General features: G+C 44.1%; 1 protein-coding gene across 3 annotated transcripts in view; it reads left to right on the forward strand.

Moving 5' to 3' along the window:
• AKNA (AT-hook transcription factor) overlaps positions 1-18,806 on the forward strand; it is a 74,930-nt gene that overhangs the window by 13,041 nt on the left and 43,083 nt on the right. For 2 of the 3 annotated variants that reach the window (XM_068248278.1, XM_068248279.1), the window contains 3 exons: positions 7,379-7,755; positions 9,372-10,270; positions 15,459-15,533. In XM_068248278.1, coding sequence (XP_068104379.1) covers positions 7,431-7,755; positions 9,372-10,270; positions 15,459-15,533 — 1,299 coding nt within the window. In that variant the 5' untranslated portion in view covers positions 7,379-7,430. Of the gene's footprint in view, positions 1-3,880; positions 3,940-7,378; positions 7,756-9,371; positions 10,271-15,458; positions 15,534-18,806 lie in introns of those variants that run through there. The other variant, XM_068248280.1, reaches the window with a different exon arrangement.

Genomic DNA, 18,806 nt, shown 5'->3' on the forward strand with positions numbered 1-18,806 from the left:
AGCCAAATGACGGCTCACTTGGCTGCCGCTGAAATTCCCGGGTGGCGTAATATTCTATTCCTCTTCCGAGCCTTGGCAACTTGGGGGACACATAATTCAGTGTCCGGCTATTGCCAACACCACAAATACAGGCTACACGGGCGCATACCATAGCTTTACAGCTGTAGCTGTGCCAATCCGGCAGATTGGCAGAAAATAATTCTCATTTATATCCCAAATTGACTGTGAGCAATTATAAAGGCGGACACACATAATACAATAAAATGATGGCAATTTGATGAACCAGGATCAGTTGTACAGAAAAATTGAAAGCCTTTCTTTTTATTCATTCAAGAAATCTGATTGAATTTCCCATTTTTTTTTGTTTCAAAATGTTTATTAAAGTTTTTAAAGTGAATGGGAACCCGTATTAAAAAAAAAAAACGTCAGATACTCACCTAAGGAGAGGGAGGCTCTGGGTCCCATAGAGCCTCCCCGCTCCTCTCCCGGTGCCCGCTGCTGTCCTGGCTCCCCCGTAGCGGTATTCGACCGTGTCAGTCAAATACCGCTGTCTCCCGACGGAAGGAAGGCTTCGGAAATGCTTCGGGAGCCTGAGTGCTCGCAAAGTGCGCCGCCTGTCTTCGGGAGGACTCGGCTCCCGAAAACTTCCGAAGTCCATGCGGCGGGGGATGTGAACGGAGTAGCCAGCGCGGCACCGGGGGCACCGGGAGAGGAGAGGGATGGCTCAATAGGACCGAGCCTTTCCTCTCCTTAGGTGAGTGTCTGACTTTTTTATATTTAAATAAGGGTTCCCATTAGCTTTAACACAACATAATATAACATTTTGCAGGGATACTGCGCATCACAAAGAAGAGCACCATACAGCGCATAGTCATTCTCAGTATAAAAGGCCTCATAACATTTGTGTTAAGCATCATGTCACAGATAATTAACAATAAGGCTTTGTTCTCCTCCCGGGGCTTAGCTGCACGCTGTGATTTTGTATTTTTCACGATTTTTTTTTTCACTTCCTGACGCAAGTCAGGAAGTGAACTCTTTGACCCGGAAAAGAATAAATACATTGTATTTATTCTTAAAAGTGCTGGGGAAATCGCTATACCAAGCGCTTTTTCAAGTGCTTTGCGATTTCCCTATACCTGCCATTATAGGGAAATCACCCCAAAAATTGTACAGGCAGCGCTTTGCTGAGGGGATCGGAAACGAACCGCTCAGATGTGAACACTCTCATAGGGAATCATTGCACAAGCTTTTTAGGGCGATTTTCAAAATCGCTGGCGTTAGAAAAAATGCCAAAAACACCTTAGGTGTGAACGAGCCCTAACGGGTTGGACATGGAACTGAGTGCAGGACTCAAGCTTATGCATTAAAGTTAGACCAAACGGGGCCTATAAGCTAACAAGACAGAAACATAGAGAGGAATGAAGAACGGTAAGAAGGAGGAGGAAAGAGAGCAGGAGGAAAAAAAGAATTGTACCCAATTGTCCCCATTTAGCGCCCCCCACACCGCCAACTCCCTCACCATTCCCTGCACCTAACCCATCAGCCCTCTACCCATTTTTTTCATTAGAAGTTGATCATAAGTGGTGGATTGTTATGAAAATTGAATGGTGTAGGATAGATTGGCAATTTCTTAAAGTAAACCTGTAATAAAAAAAGTGCCCCTGGGGTACTTACCTTGGGAGGGGGAAGCCTCTGGATTCTAAAGAGGCTGCCCCCATCCTGCTCAGCCATCTTGACTCAGTGCTGACTCCACTGGATACAGATCGGCAATAATATTTACATTTCCCGCTATGCACATGCACATTAGCAGCGCTGTGCTTGGGAAATAGCCAAGCCTGATCGGGTCCACTCTACCACAAAGGCGCATATGGCTCACACCTGCACAGTAGAGTGGACCTGACTGGGCTCGGCTATTTCCACCAGTGCCGGAGCGCACAGCTGCTACTGCGCATGTGCGTACACTGACAAGGAGATCCTCGGGGGGTCCCAGGGCTGGATCCCCTCTACTGAGGAAGCCTCTTTAGGAAAAAGAAGAAGGTAACTACCCCCAGGGGCTCTTTTTTTGTCATAGGTTCTCTTTAATGTATACTCCCAAGCAATTTTCTTTAGGGTTTTTAATCTTTTTTTTTTTTTTATAATTGGAGAAAAATTGAATACACTTGTGTGGTACATTGGACAGATTTTTCAAATGTTACAATTTGTCAGAAAAATTGATTGTAATTCTTGAATTGGAAAGAATTTAAAATGATTGTATGGTGTGTGGCCATTTTTTAACAGTTGACTATTCAATGACAAGATAGCCAATCGGAAAACCATTTTTTATAATCAGTTGTGATTAACAGGAAGTACAAATTGGTTTGCTGAAGGTGAAATTATCAGTAAATAATGACATTTTATTTCCAATTGCATTTATCCGATCACTTGGTCGATTCTTTGCTGGAAATTGTACCGTTAGTGGGCACCTTTAGATGCCAGTCATCCAACCTGGCCTGATTCCGCCACCAGTGAATCGATCCTCTGCTCTTCCATCTTGGTCTGGTATGCTGGCGTCACCACCAGTGACAGACATAAACTTGAAAGGGTCATCAGGTTGGCGCAGAGAATTATTGGTAGACCCCTCCCCTTACTTTCCCTCCTGTACAACACAATCCTAGAACACTGAGGATTGCCAAGGACCACCCTGAGGCCACTCACCCAGGCCACTGCTTCATCAGCCCACTTCCATCAGGTCGAAATCTGTGGGCCATCTCCACCAAGACCGCTACACACAGAAACTCTTTCTTCCCCTCAGCTGTCAGCCTCCTGTACTCTTTCCATACTCGTCCTCCCCCTCAACAGGACTGGGTCAACCAGTCAAATAGTCCACTGACTTACTGATTCATCTTTTTTCATCCTTTTTTTTGGTGATGTTTGCATTGTGTTGATCTGTTGATTACTAAGCTGTATATGATGTTTTCTGTTTGTTAGGTTTTTCTTTGCTGTGAACTGCACTCTGTGTGCATCTATCTATCTATCTATCTATCTATCTATCTATCTATCTATCTACCTTTATCCTCCACATTAAGCAATGTGTTGTGCCAAACACAATTCCGGGCATGACTCTGTCATGCTTGGCGAAATAAATGATTCTGAATCTGATTAGGCGGCAATCTAACATGTGAGAGCAATGGAAGCACAATGACGTATAATAAGAAGAGCCCATTGCGCATGCTTAAGAATAATTCCCTGATGTCTGTTGTTGTTCTCGGGATAAAGCATTGCCAGCAGCATCTGTTGCCATGTCACCGCTTATCCCCCTCCCGGCTCCACAGTCCTTTCCAGGATGCTGGTTGTTGCTAATGAGCTGGTCTGACAACAGTCAAATTGTGCCTAAAGGTCTGACCCCTCCTAATGCCTCCTAACAAACCAGCATGTGCTACTAAAGAACTTTGGAAACTTTTGAGGCAATTATCCACCTAACAATCCTCTTCCTATAGAAGGCTGCCTGTGTGTAAAATGCGTTTTCCTCTGAAAAACATTACTTCATTCGTCCTCAGTGGAACAAAACATGTCTAAATGATGAAACGTCTCTTTCCTAGTCTTGGAAGCTCTGAATGTGCTGATGAAAGTTACCAGCAATACTTAAAGGTTTCTCTTTAATAGGAGAACTGTAGGGTGAGCCTGTATGGAAACATGGGCAGGTCTCTCACTAGTGTGCACTCTTGCTGCAATGATTATACAAGTTTTGTGATTTTAGTTATACACGTCAGCTGTCAGATTGTATGACACAGATCTGCCTGCCTCATATGTGGAGGGGAAGTGGAGGGGAGAGATGGGGATGTGGAGCAGAGGGGGGAGGGATGCTGAGAAAAAGCCTTTTATTTTGGTCAGCTGACTTAAAGAATCAACAGACATGGCCGTAAGTGTAAGCGGGAGACAGCACTGGCGAGAGAGACCGAGGTAAGAGTGAGAGAAAGAGAAACAGAGTGAGAAACAAAAAAGAAAGAGGGGTAACAGCAAAAGAAAGGCAAAAAGAGAGAGGGGACGTGCATGAAAGAGAGAGAAGGAAGGCAAGAGTAAAGGGAGGAGAGAAGTGGGAAAAACGCAGAGGGAAAAAGTAGACATTGAAAAGAGGGGGTAAGACAGAAAGTGGAACCAGAGAGCGAGAAAAAAATGTGATAAGAGAGAAACAGAAAGGATAAATGAGGGTAGAGACAGTAATATGATCCAAAAGGAAAAAGCACAGAGGTAATACCCCAAGCATCTAAGTGTATGAGCTACTTCACTACTACTACTCAGAATAATTCTACATGTCAACTCACTGCTCATATAATTCTGTGGGGCTGTTCGCAGTACTGCTTTGTAACTGATCGCATTATTCTAACTCGCTGCCTGCAGGCCAGGGGCGTAACTAGAACTCACGGGGCCCCCTGCGAAACTTTGGCTGGGGCCCCCTCCTGCCTTTACTCCTCCAGCATTACTACAGTACACTGCACTTGAGGAGGGGTGGAAAGGATGGAGGTAGAACAGGCTGTACACAAGACCATGCTGCACACTGAATAGGGACTGTCTATAAATCTTGGTCTGCAAAACTTTGTATGATTCCTTATCAGTGGCTGAACAGATGCAGTCATTAGAACAACTGAGCAAAGAGCAGAAAGTTTTTTTTCTCTCCTTGCCCTTAGTTGTCAGTCTGCCAGGATGGGGCCCCCTGTGGCTTCTGGGCCCCCCCTGCAGCTGCATCCCTTGCAGGGTCTATTGTTACGCCCCTGCTGCAGGCTTATGAACAGTCCACACTAATTCTGACACGTGCGTTATGCAGCGGACCATTGTGAACCTAGCCTAATAGTTTTAATGAAACAACACAGCACGATATTAATACTTGCAAACCAACCACTGTGTAGCCATGTGGAGAGATTTTCCCTTCTCTACTTGGCTTAAAGAGACACTGAAGCAAAAAAAAAAATTATGATATAATGATTTGTATGCGTAGTACAGCTCAGAAATAAAACATTAGGAGCAGAGACATAAGTCTAATATTGTTTCCAGTACAGGAAGAGTTATTATTATTATTATTATTATTTTTTATTTATATAGCGCCAGCATCTTCCGTAGCGCTGTACATAAGTGTTAAGAGACTTAAATTGTTATCTATGCAAAAAAGCCATTGAGCTCTAGTCGCAGAGAGCTCTGAGTTCTGAAGGTTGTTATCTGAGCTTGTCAGAAAAAGAATTTTCTTTTTCTCTGCCAGAGGACAGGTCAATAGTTCACAGCCTGCTCTGTAAAATCATTTAGAATGCTGAGTGTTGTGTAATCTGCACATATTAGAGAATGATGCAATGTTATGAAAAACACTATATAACTGAAAATAAAAATATGAGAATATTTTCTTTGCTACTAATGTTCTAGTAATTATCCGTACTACACATAGAATTCATTATATCATATATTTTTTCCCGCTTCAGTGTCTCTTTAAAGCAAACCTGAAGCAAAAATAAACTTATGAGATAAAAAATGAATTGTATGTGTAGTACAGCTAAGAAGTTGAACATTAGTAGCAAAGTAAACTCTCATATTGTTTTCCAGTACAGGAAGAGTTAAAAAAACTTCAGCTGCTAACTATGCAAAAGAGTTTCTCTGAGTTATTCGACTCAACAAGGGTTGAATACAGTCCTGTTTTCTGAAGCACTTGAAAAGCCACAAAACAGTGAGAGAAGGCTTGAGATAAGGTTTTACTGTAGGAAAGTTCAAAGGGTCATTATTTCTGCTTTTTTTTATAGCTTAAAACACACATTTTAGTTTTAAAACTGCAAATGTGACAGCATGATGCTATGTTATAAAAGAAAAAAGCTATATAACTGAGAATAAAAATATGAGACTCTTTTCTTTGCTAGTAATGTTCTATTCATTATCCGTACTACACAAACAATTCATTACATCATGGGCTTGATTCACAAAGCGGTGCAAAGTGTTTGCACGCCAGTGAAAAGCCCCTTATCACGCCTAAACTCACTTTAGGCGTGATAAGAAGAAACTCGCGCGAAGTTACCGCGCGTACGCGCGTAAGTGCGCGCGCAGCACCCGACGCTTCGCGCGAAGCTCCCATTAAACCCTATGGGACTTTGCGCGCGCTCTCACGCGCGAACGCGCGTTCGCGCGGTAACTTCGCGCGAAGAGCAGGAAAAAGCGGTGATAACTCAGTGGTGAAAAGGTTATCACGCCTAAAGTCTTTTAGGCGTGATAACTGGGTTATCACCGCTTTGTGAATCAAGCCCCATGAGTTGTTTTCGCTTCAGTTTTCCTTTAACCAATCTCTCTCAGATTTTGGAGGCGGTCGATAGCCATTTAGACAGCTAGCCGTAATAACTGGCCAGTGCTAAAGCTTAAACTTAACCATAGCTAATAACTCAAGGGGTAGGAGGTGTCCAAAAAATATAAATCAATCAAAATGGAAAAAGAAGTGTAAGCTCCTGACTTACCTCCTAGTAAGACAATGCAAAGATAAAAAAGATAGGAATTGGGCAGTGAACATCACATTTCTGGATGACTGCAGTAGTGGCTGAATAGTGTACTGGTTAAGGGCTCTGCCTCTGACACAGCAGACCAGGGTCTCGGCTCTTCCTGTGTTCAGTAAACAGGACCTATTCAGTACGGAGCTTGGGCAAGACTCCCTAACTCTACTAATGCCTATAGAGCGCGTCTTAGTGGCTGCAGCTCTGGTGCTTTGAGTCTGCCAGGAGAAAAGCGCAATATAAATGTTCTGTGTCTGTCAGTATGTGAACACTCACAAACTCCAACTGCAGTTTTGCAGAACCGATTAGATTGTGAGCTTCTCTGTATGGCATGGATTAATGGCTGTACTCTGATATGCTGGGAAAAAGTCACCACTGTATAGATGTGTAATGATAGTATTTGAATCAGCAGTAAACTATATGAAGGATGCAACTGTTTTAAAAAAAGGAAAGTACACACAGGTAGAGGAGGGAATGGAGAAGTAGCTATGATAAGGCATCAGTACTGAGACATAGCAGCCAAGTAGAATTGGCTTTACATGGTTTACTGAATCTGAGAGAGCCTAAGCGCTTTGAGTCCTATGGGAGAAAAGCGCTATAGAAATGTTATTGTATTGTATTGTATTTGTGAAACATGATTACTATAAGTCCTGTAGGGTTGCAACACTCTGTACACAGCTTCTTGCTGATTTTTAAATAAGATCACTGACCAAAGAGGAAGAAGCAGACAGGAAGAATTGAGATAGCAAGTGGGTGAAACAGGAAGAGAAGTGGTTTCAGCGGCAGTGTGTAAGCTCTTACAGGCTGCAGATATCTGCTTAAGGTGTTCCTCCTGTAGTTCTTCTCACTACAAGCCTTACAAATAGCTGGTGTCCTTGTGTTCGCAGGTGACATGTCTACAGAGGAGGACTCGGGAAGTCCTTACCACCGTTCCTGACCATGGATAGCCATAACCGGCAGGAGCAGAGCGCCAGTAGTGAAGATGAGGATCAGAACTTTGCAAGGTACATGGATGAGAATGGAGTCATCGGACTGGAGGATGGAGGGCTGGAATTTGATGACCAAGTAGATCTAGAAGAAGGAGATGAAGAACAGGTACTGAACTTAGATGAAGGAGAGATAGAGGATCAAGATGAAGATGGTTTTCACTTTCCAGAGTCCCCTTCAGAGGGAGACCAGTCAGTTGGACAGAGATGGAAATTTAGTGTCTCCCAGATGCCAGAACAACGAAGGAATAGGGATTTTGTCAGCGTTGGTGATACAGGTAAGTTCATTTGTAACTGTAGTCAGAAAGCTTATATTTCATATGCCAGATTTTTGCTATTCAGCAAAATGAAACATACCAGTATATCCTCAAATATAAGTCGACCTAGTAGTGTATAAGTCTACCCTAACTTAAGTATACGTCTGCCCAGCAAAGTTAATGGCTGCGCTTGGGGACCAGGAGGTATTAACAGCTGCACTTGGGGCCCAGGAGGGTTTCATGACTGCACTGCATAGATTATTGCAGCCATTAACCCCTCCTGCCCCTTAAGTACAGTCAGTAACTTGTCCAGATCCCCAAGTGTAGCAATTATCCACTCCCCTTCCTTAGTAAGCACGGCAGCCAGTATCTTTCACCTGCCCTTTCCTTGTATATTTTTGTGGGGAAGGACTTTCACACTTGTATATTCTTGGCATTTCCTTTATCAAGAAAGTGTCACTTACCACTGGGTAAATGAGTGCAAATGGGAATGTCACTAACAGTACACACATTACTCAGTGTGCTCAGTGTTACAGCCATTGGTTGGTTATGAATGCCATTACACCTTCTCATATCAAAAGTAAGCTATGCAAAGTAGTACTTTTGCAAGCAAAAGACGATGGTGGGAAAGTGGTTATAAAGCATACTGACTGCTGCGGCTCGCTCTGCAAAGGCTGAGGGCGAGTTGGTTTTAGATCAGAAATCTTGGTCTGACCTGTGTAAAATTCAACCTCTGAGTCAGACAAAAATATCTAGACATAGGCCTCAATTCACTATGAAGTTTAAACTAGCCTACTGATACTTTTTAGTCTACTGATCAGTTGCATCAAAGGGGAATTCACTATTACCAAATGTTTTAGACCTGGTCTAAAACATTTGGGGCTTGATTTACTAAGCAGGGCTAACCTACTTAGCACGTCTAAAGTCTTAAGGCGTGCTAACCAGGGTGCTAAGTAGGTTAGCACCAGTTTTCTCAATCAGATCGCGCGCTAAGTACCGCGCGCAAAGTTTTGCGTGCGCAAAGTCTTGCGTGCGCAAAGTCCTATGCGTGCGCTAAGTCCCATAGGCTTTAGTAGGCACTTCGCGCGTTGCGCCCTGCGCTCTGTGCAGTGCACGCGCAAAACTTTGCACGCGGTACTTTGCGCGCGATCACTACTTCTCACATTTAAACTGAGTTTAGACGTGCTAAGGGCCAGTGCTAAAGTTAGCACCATTTTGTAAATCGAGCCCCTGGTAATTAAAGGTTGGTAAAGCAGGGGAAATGATCAAAAGATGCAATTCACAAACAAGTAGCTATGACTGACATCCTTCTCCTCTGAGGAGCTCTCCTCTGCATACAATTATACTCCTGCATAATTAATTCAAAAGGTTCCATCCTCACATCTAAAATACCTCACAGAATTACTTTACCAACAAGAAATCAGCTGGTCTAATCTCTGTCAGAAAAAGTGGGCGTGGTTACTCCTTGTTTGCCTTTGTGAATTGTGTAATTACTGAACATTAGACCAGGTCGAAAAACATTACACCAAACCATCAGTAGACTAAAAACTATCTGTAGACTAGTCTAAACTGCTTAGTAAATTGAGGCCATAGTTTGGTATATACAACGTCTGACTTGTTGCTTGTTACCCTTTCAGATGTCAGTTCTGCAGATCACCCCAGCAGGTCCATCACTTTACCTTCTGCACTGGGACGAAGACCTCCAAGCAGAGACCAACAGTTGGATATGACTGAGGATGAGGTAGATCAAGGGAGCTACCTGGGAGCCTGGGATGGAGATGAAGAGGAGAATTGGAATCATGAGCGCTCTGACTTTCTCTATAATGGGAGTGCAGGACATGGGAGGCTAGAAGAATACAACCATACTTCAGCAGGGGAAGAGCAATGGAACAATCTCCCTGGATCTCCTGAAGAAGACTACTCTGAAAGTCTGGGGAATCAGGCCAGCGAGCCAGTGACAGAATCCATCTCACCATCCTCTCCCCCAGTCCCAAGCACTTGGGACACTAAACTGTTTAATGTGTTGAACCTCTCTACTGGTATAGAGGATGAAACCCTACCAGAGTCCTTGCACACAGATAGTGGAGATGGCTCCACAGCTATTCCTGTTGGAGATCATGCAAAGGTCACTCGGATGTCTGATCAGCTCAGAACTATGAAAATTAAGCCTCCTCCCTCACCTTCCACTCCTCCCAGAATGCAGAACGCACAGCATTCTAATGTGAAGAGAAGCAAACACGCTATTATTGCACAATATGGCAGAGGACAGCTTAACTACCCCTTGCCTGATTTCTCCAAGGTTGGTCCACGGGTCCGGTTTCCCCGTGATGAAGAGGGTTATCGCCCTCCTCAACCACGCAGACCTGAAAGCCAGAACCAAGGTATACCTGCCCTCTTTAAGTCACCAGCGGACATTGTGAGGGAAGTCTTACTGAGCAGCACTGAAAATCCAACCCAAGAGCCGGTCATCCCAGCCACTGTACCACAAGAATTCAAAACTCCTCAGCAAGCTACAGAACTTGTCCATCAGTTACAGGTGAATATTATTGTGATCTGCTATGGTGTTCAGTGTCAAACTGGGACTACAGCACAACCATTTCATTTTGAATACAGATAAGGAGAAGTTAGAATTTTGAGGGGGTGGGGGAGGAGGTGTTGCTGTTCTCTGTATGGCTATTGGAGATATTTACAGAGGATTGTATGCAACGTGTTTCAGTGTATCATATGCAGGGACTTCAGACAGAGCATAGACAGCACTGTATGATGGGCACACTTATGTGCTGCATGCATTCCTGTGCACAGCCAGGTGCTGTCACATTCAGGTTAGTTGAATGGAGTGAGTGCCACGACCAAGAACGACGCAGGTGGCATGTGTTTCTCTAAAGTGCATGTCCACCTGCCCTGCAGTGCAACCCGTGTATGTGCACAAGCCCATAGGTAATTCATTATAAAAGTAGGTTTATTTTCAGTAATCTCTCCTGGATGCTTTACATTAATTTCTGAATAGGCTCCCACAACCAGTAAAGGTGCCCATACATCTAAAGATGATGGGCAGATTCGACCAACAGACAGATCTCTCTCAGATCGAATATGATCAGAGAGAGATCTGTTGGCTGCCCATACACCTCAGGCCATTTCTCGATCAATTTCAGCTTGAAATCCTTTGGGAATTGGCCTTGTGATGCCCCTCCCCCTTGCATGACAATGTTTGCTCTCACCCGCTGTGGTGCCCATACACATTCCGCTTCTGCATTGCCACCCCATGTGACCTCTCAAAAAAAAGATTTCGCAGCATGTCTGATCAATACATTTGACCAATTGTAATCAGTCGCATCGTCAATACCGAAATCAGCCACATCGTCATTTTGGCATGCTTGTGGCACTGATTTTCAACCAATTCAATAATATTTAGCAAACCAGATGGTCGATTGGCCACCAAGTCGACTGATGTATGTTCACTTTATGCCGATCGGCGGTGGGAGGATGGCGCCGCCAGAACCGCCTAACGTCGATTGGACGTTTTTGTGTAGCAGATTACAAATACTGTAACTTTACTGTAACTGAACAGCTTCTGTAACAAAAATGCCTGGAAAACCGCTCTGATCTAGCGTTTTTCAGAGCGATTTTCCACTTTCCTAAACTTTAACACTGAGGCAGAAACGCCTCAGAAATCTAAAAAATGCTGCAGCCCCCGAGTTTGTGTTTGTGGAAAAAAACGAACCGTCTGGTGAGCACCAGCCCATTGAATTACATTACCCAAGCGTTTTTCAAACAGCTAGCGTTTTTAATAACGCTCCAGATCCGCTCTGGTGTGCACCAGCCCTAAAAGAGTTTATTTGAGAAAAAAAAAACTAATCAAAATACCAGATCCTGTCATTTATACTCTCTATGGAAAGATTTCACCTGAACTCAGATATACTTGCCATATATCATGCCTTTTTGATTGTGCAATCTTACCATGTAGTATAAAGGTCCTTTCACTCTACGTCTGTTGCATCGCATCGCAACGGACATTATCATCGCATCTTTATTATTATTTAGTATTTATATAGTGCCGACATCTTCTGCGGCACTTTACAAAGTATACACAGTTATGTGACTGTCCCTCAGAGGAGCTCATAATCTAGTCACTACCATAGTCATGTGTCCATCATAGTCTAGGGCAGGGGTGTCAAACTCAAATACAAAGTGGGCAGAAATTGAACACTGGGATTTAGTTGCGGGCCAACCTCAATGGCCACCTTCCTCCCTTATAAAGTTCCCTGGTGTCTAATGGCTCCCCTATATAGTTCCCTGGAGTCTAGTGCTTCCCTCCCTCCTCTATACAGCTCCCTGGTGTTTAGTGGTCTTCCCTCCCTCCCCTATACATTTCCCTGGTGTCTAGTGCGTCCTCCCTCCTCTATACAGTTTCCTGGTGTTTAGTGGCCCCCCTCCCTCCCCTATGCAGTTCCCTGGAGTCTAGTGCTTCCCTCCCTCCTCTATACAGCTCCCTGGTGTTTAGTGGTCTTCCCTCCCTCCCTCCCCTATACAGTTCCCTGGTGTCTAGTGCGGCCTCCTTCCTCTATACAGTTTCCTGGTGTTTAGTGGTTCCCCCTCCCTCCCCTATGAAGTTTCCTGGTGTTTAGTGGTCCTTACTCCATCCCCTATGCATTTCCCTGGTGTCTAGTGCAACACCAATCCCCCCCCCCCCACATACACACACACAATTCCCTGCTGTTTCGTGCTTTCCATTTACCTCGCCTACATGGCTTCCCTGGTTTTCTAGGGCTTCACCTCCAATATAGCTTCCCTGGTAGTCTAGAGTGTGTCAATCATAATGCAAAGTAAGGAAACCACTTGGGGGCCAAATTGAATGGCTCTGAGGGCCAGATATGGCCCTTGGGCCGGAGTTAGACATAAATGGTCCAGGGCCAAATTTTTAGGGGGATGCAAATTAACTTATTTGTATGTTTTTGGGATGTGGGATGTGAGAACATAAAAACTTCCTCCTTAGTGCCTTGGCGGCGATTCAAACTGGGGACCCAGCACTGCAATGCAAGACTACTAATCTACAAGGCTGACGTGATGCAATTATATTCTCATTGGGTATAACATTGATTGCGGTGCGATACAGTGTGGTTCTGTTGGAATACCACATTGTATGCGTGTTTACAGTGGCAGTGAGGCATACTTTCATTGTACTGTATGCCTCACTGTACGGTCGCATCACACCGTTAATATGCCATGTGACTTTGCCGCATTGCAATGCAATGTAAATAGTATGAAAGAAGCCAAAGAGTTTATGTAATTTAAACAATATATTTTCAACAAGTCAACCCCTATACTACATAGATGAGTTAAGTGTACACAGTTAAGATTGTATGATGTATTCTCCAATGTTTAACCTATTAAAGCATGGTACAGTATAGTACATGAGTAACATAACTCAATGGCTACAGATGTAAGAATCAGGGACAGGTAGGAGGAGAAAGGACATTCAAACAGCATTTCAGGGATGTTATGGAATTCATTTTTTAGTATTAGGCTATTAAATTTCCATCTGGCCACATAGAAAGTAATACTGTCCTGTTGGTATTACCAGAAAATACATATGAAATGTCATTTATTTGAGGAAAATTAGTTGCCAGCACTACAAGTTATCTACACTTTAATAATGTACATTGCAAGGGACTATGGCACATCTCCAAAAATGGAAGCAAAACATCAAGAGGTACGGTGGAAGCATTGTTATAGTACACTTAGCTTCAAGGATACCCGAGGTGACATGTGACGTGATGAGATAGACGTGTATGTACAGTGCCTAGCAAATACCTATGCTGTGTTACTTTTTTTCTTTCTCTGCCCAAAAGAGTTAACATTCAGGTATGCAAGTGACAGTTTCTGTCAGGACTTGGTCGGACTATAGGTATCTATAAGGAATGACAGCCATTAAACACTTTCCTGGCAGAAAATGGCATGTGTGGAAAGAAATAAAAAGGGTCAATAAATAATACATTTTGGCTCTGGCATACGTCAATGCCTATATCGTTGAGACAATGAAACATTAAAAATCTAAAAAGTAGATTTAAATATAAAATAAAACGGTAGGATATCTAAAAGAGTGATTTTTAGGGGAAGGAGGATAGATACAATCGTTCATCATCTTATCAGTTTACTTTCACCTGGTGTTTCCTTTCAGCTTGGTAAATACATGATAAAGTCAGGCTAAAGTTGAATCCTAGGATCTTAAAACTTTATGCTACTCAACCCACCCCCACCCCCAATCATACAAACAAGTAACAGCTGTGTTGTGTTCTTAATCTTATTTTTATGTTGAAAACAGTGATCACATGACTGCAGCACTCTCTGATCTGAACGTCCTCTCTAATAATAAGTAAGGCACCTCAGGCAATCTAGGACCCCCCCCCCACACACACACACACACACACACACCCCTTTTCACTGTAAGCACTGTCAAAACCACATGACTAATGAGGGATGTAGTGAAAGGGTAGGGAGCTGGTGATATAGTAGTATAGTATAGTCACCATACTGCTGCATTTCACGTTAAAAGATTTAAGATCTGTCACTGTTCATAATATGACCTTTTTATGTATGTGGGAAGAAGGGGGAGAATGCATAGTTAACAATCTAGGGATCTGTACGTTACAGAACTCATACATCTCCAAACAGTGAAAGGGTTAACAGCAGTACAGCTGCACATAGTGCCCTTCTCATCAGTACATTGCACAAGTCTCCAAAAAGGAACAACAACAGCAAAACCAGTGTCCTAACTATGTTGTTGTTCCTTATGCCAGCTTGTGCAATACACTGAGGAGGGGTGCTCTACAGGCAGCTGTCCTTAGTCTTAACTTGGTCACTATTGGGAGATGACTGTGTTTTGTTTTATGTTTTAAATGGAGCTACATTTTCCAAATCAGACAGTTGTACTTGTTTTGTAACATTTTAGGGTGTTCCACTGCATTTTCAGAAGCTTTTACTTAAATTTGTAGTGAGTGTACAGCGTAGCTATCAGCTGTCAGAAATATCACTTATATCAGTGATTTGATGGCTTCAGTAAAAGGCAGTAGGGGATGCAGAGGTAGCAAGCGCACTGGGGCCCCTGGACCAGAGGGGCTCTCCTTCATCCATCTTATTAGCTTTTCAGTGGGATGTTGCATTGTGTTCCGTGTGTAACAGGAATACAACGCAACAGTACAAAACAGTCATACTGCTCATTACTGCCGGGAATGTGAGTTTAGGTGGACGGCCTTGTCTTGGTAGGTTTACAGTTGTGCCATACTCCTTAATGTGACAAAATGTGGAAAACTTTATGGGGGCCGAATACTTTTGCAAGCCACTGTAGAAATATTGATGATGCTGATGTTATCCATTCAGTCATATTAGCAGACTACAAATTAAATATAATTTCTAAGAACAAAATCTGCAAAATTTATAACAACAAAACTAAAATTTCCTGTTAAATAATCACAACTGTAGAATTACTTCAAGATATCTATGACCCTTTGATTTTGTTGCTACAGGGTCACTTTTTAGGAGAAAACTTTTTAGGAGAACATTTCTCCTAAGAATAATAGTAGCAATAATATTCTTCATGGCTTTCTTATTCATCCTCCATGAATTCTGTAGATATTTGTATTGTATTTTTCTTAGTTAATGAACTAGAGCTCTTGGTACAGTATGTCATTATCTTTCCTTAACCTGTCCTCTCCTTCTGATTGTAGGAGGATTATCACAAGCTGCTCACTAAGTATGCGGAGGCTGAAAATACCATCGACCGTCTGCGCCTGGGAGCTAAAGTAAGAGAGGATCACACAGATAAACTGCCTAGATGTGTCACTGCACATTCACATTAAAGGGGAACTCCAGGAAGAGTTGGAGGATTGAGCATTGATTAAGATTACTGTTTGTAATTTATATGTTTTAAAGGTTACATATACTGTAATTACATTAGTATTATTATTTATATAGCACTGACATCTTCCGCAGCGCTGTACATAGTATATTGTCTTATCACTTAACTGTCCCTCAAAGGAGATCACAATCTAATCCCTACCATAGTCATATGTCTACAGTGTATGTATGTATCATATAGTGCATGTAGTCTAGGGCCAATTTTTTTAGGGGAAACCAATTAACTTATCTGTATATTTTTGGGATGTGGGAGGACACCGGAGTGCCCGGAGGAAACCCCACTGACACGGTGAGAACATACAAGCTCTTTTCAGATGTTGCCCTGGCTGGGATGTAGGTCGGGCAGGTCTTGTGCACTGATTTGTAGGCCAAGCACAGGATTTTGAAATTGATCCTAAAGCTGATGGGGAGCCAGTGTAGTGCTTTACAGAGCGGAGTTGTAGAGGCGCTGCGGTGAGAAGAATGTATCAGTCTGGCTGCCGCATTCATTACCAATTTAAGTGTGTCAGTACGGTTAGAGGGGAGGCCAGATAAAAGAGAATTGCAGTAGTCTAGGCGGGAGATGACAAGGGCGTGGATAAGGAGTTTAGTGGTGTCAGGGGGTAGGTCGGAGCGGATCTTGGAGGTGTTGCGGAGGTGGAAGTTGCAGGATCTGGCAATACCTTGGATGTGGGCTGTAAAGGAAAGTTCAGAGTCCAGAGTAACACCTAGACAGTGGGCTTGGGAGGTAGGGTGGATAGTGGTATTTTCAATAGTGACGTGCAGATCTGGGAGGGGTGCAGCTGTGTGGGGTGGGAATATTAGAAGCTCAGTCTTGTCCAAATTAAGCTTCAGGTACCTGGCAGCCATCCAGGAGGAAATGGATGTGAGGCAGGCAGAGACTTTGTCCATGGTAGAGGAGGAGAGATCTGGGGTGTGGAGATATATCTGGGTGTCGTCGGCATACAGGTGATAATTGAAACCCATGGAGGAGATGATTTTGCCAATTGAGGCAGTATAGAGTGAGAACAGTAGTGGTCCTAGGACAGAACCTTGAGGAACACCAACTGAGAGGGGTGTAGGAGTGGATGAGGAGCCGTTGAAAAATGTTGTGAAGGAGCGGTTGGAGAGGTATGAGGAGATCCAGGCTAAGGCTAGGTCCTGAATGCCCATTAGCTGCAGGGAGTGGAGGAGGAGGGAGTGGGCGACAGTGTCAAATGCCGAGGAGAGGTCCAGGAGGAGCAGGATGGAGTATTTACCTTCGGCTTTGGCAAGGGCAAGGTCGTTTACCACTTTGGTGAGGGCTGTTTCTGTAGAATGGGCTGTGCGAAAACCAGACTGCAGGGGATCGAGAAGGGAGTTGGAGTTAAGGAAGTTGGTCAGGCGTTGGTGGGCCGGGCGTTCAAGAATTTTTGAGGCAAAAGGGAGGAGAGAGATTGGGCGGTAGTTGGATGGCTGAGCCGGGTCAAGTGAAGATTTCTTTAGCAGGGGAAGCACAGTGGCCTGTTTGAATATGGAGGGGAAGATGCCGGTGGAGAAGGAGAGGTTGAACAGATGGGTGAGGACAGGGGCCAGATCAGAAAAATGTGGGCGCAGAGAGTCAGATGGGACCGGATCTAGGGGTCAGGAAGTGGCAGGTGAAGTTGCCAGCAGCTGGTTGACTTCCTCCACCGTGACAGGATTGAGGAAGGTAAGGGAGGAGAAAGAGGCAGGAGTCGGCTGTGGTGGGGAGGCGGGGGCGATAGAGTGGAGGAGAGAAATATCCCTCCGGATGGTTGTAATTTTGTTGATAAAGTAGTTTGATAGGTCAGTGGCTGAGAGGGTGGAGGTTGGGGGGGGGGAGGTGTGGGGTTAAGTAGGGCATTGAAGGTGGCAAAAAGACGACGTGGGTTGGAGGCTTGGGTAGCGATCAAGTGAGTGAAGTATATCTGTTTCACAATCTGTTTCCCAAACAATCCTAATTAAGATCAGTTAGCATGTGAATAATGCCTTACTAAATACAGTGAAGCAGCCAAAAGATACAGTGCACAGTAAAGAGATACTTAGCCGAGTGCAAATAGGTGCTACAGGTAAAGGTATGGTAAGGAGAGACGGAGGATCCATTCTAAACCACCCCACTAGTTCCGCGAGCGTCACCCCGCTTTTTCAAGGAGAGGAGGGTCTCCTCGAAAAAGCGGCGTGACGCCCGTGGAAATAGTGGGGTTGTTTAGAGGGGATCCTTCGTCTTAGGCTCTCTCAGATTCAGTAATTGGTAGTAGGATGAAGTAATATATAAGAGCTAAGAAGTCAGGGCTCTAAATGTCAGTTTCTCTGCAGTGATTGCCAGGCAACTGATACTGTTTAAAAGGAAATATATGGTAGCTTCCACATACATCCCATTTCAGGTCCCCTTTAAAGTATACTTGACCAAAGCAAAGCTGCCTAAGGTAAGTTTGTCTGTTCCTCTCATTCCTCCCAGTCCATGTAATCACGCCTTGAAAAACATGACTTTTGGCTAAAGTTAAATTTTCAGACAGGAAGAGACAGGCTTGCTGCGATGTTCCATGTTCTCATCCTCCCTCCTCTTCCCCATCCCATTCACGTTCCTTATGGGCGCACAAGAAGAGGAAATGGGAGGGTGACAGGAGGGAACATTGCGGCCAGCCTGCATTTTACTTTTTGAAAATGTTACTTTAGCCCAAAGTCAATATTTTCAAGCAGTGATTAGGGGGATTGGGAGGAACATGGAAAGGAACAGGCAATGCGCAGAGGTATGTGCATCCAGCATGAACATACCTCTGTGCTTCCCTTAGGTAGCTTTGCCCCGGGAGTTTACACTTTAAGCAATTATAGTTGATAAAAAAAATTACGTTATTTAACCTTTTCCGGACCATGTAATGTAAATCCTACGCCGCATTTGTGGCTGTCTAAGCCTGATACGGCGTAGGATTTACGTCGCCTACCGTTTCCGCTCCCGACGCGATCGTAGGCACTAGAGAGGGGAGATTAAGCTGTCATATGACAGCTGACATCTCCACTCAGTCATCAGTAGCCATCGCGATTGGTTCCTGATCACGTGATCACTACGATCGTGACGGATCGTAGTGATCACTGTTAGAGCTGCGGCGGTAGGAGGGAAAGAAGAGGATCCGCTCACCTTCCTGATGTTCCCCCGGCGATCGGCGCTCCCCTCCGCTCTG

Source organism: Hyperolius riggenbachi, chromosome 8 (assembly GCF_040937935.1).
Source record: "Hyperolius riggenbachi isolate aHypRig1 chromosome 8, aHypRig1.pri, whole genome shotgun sequence".
NCBI lineage: Eukaryota > Metazoa > Chordata > Amphibia > Anura > Hyperoliidae > Hyperolius > Hyperolius riggenbachi.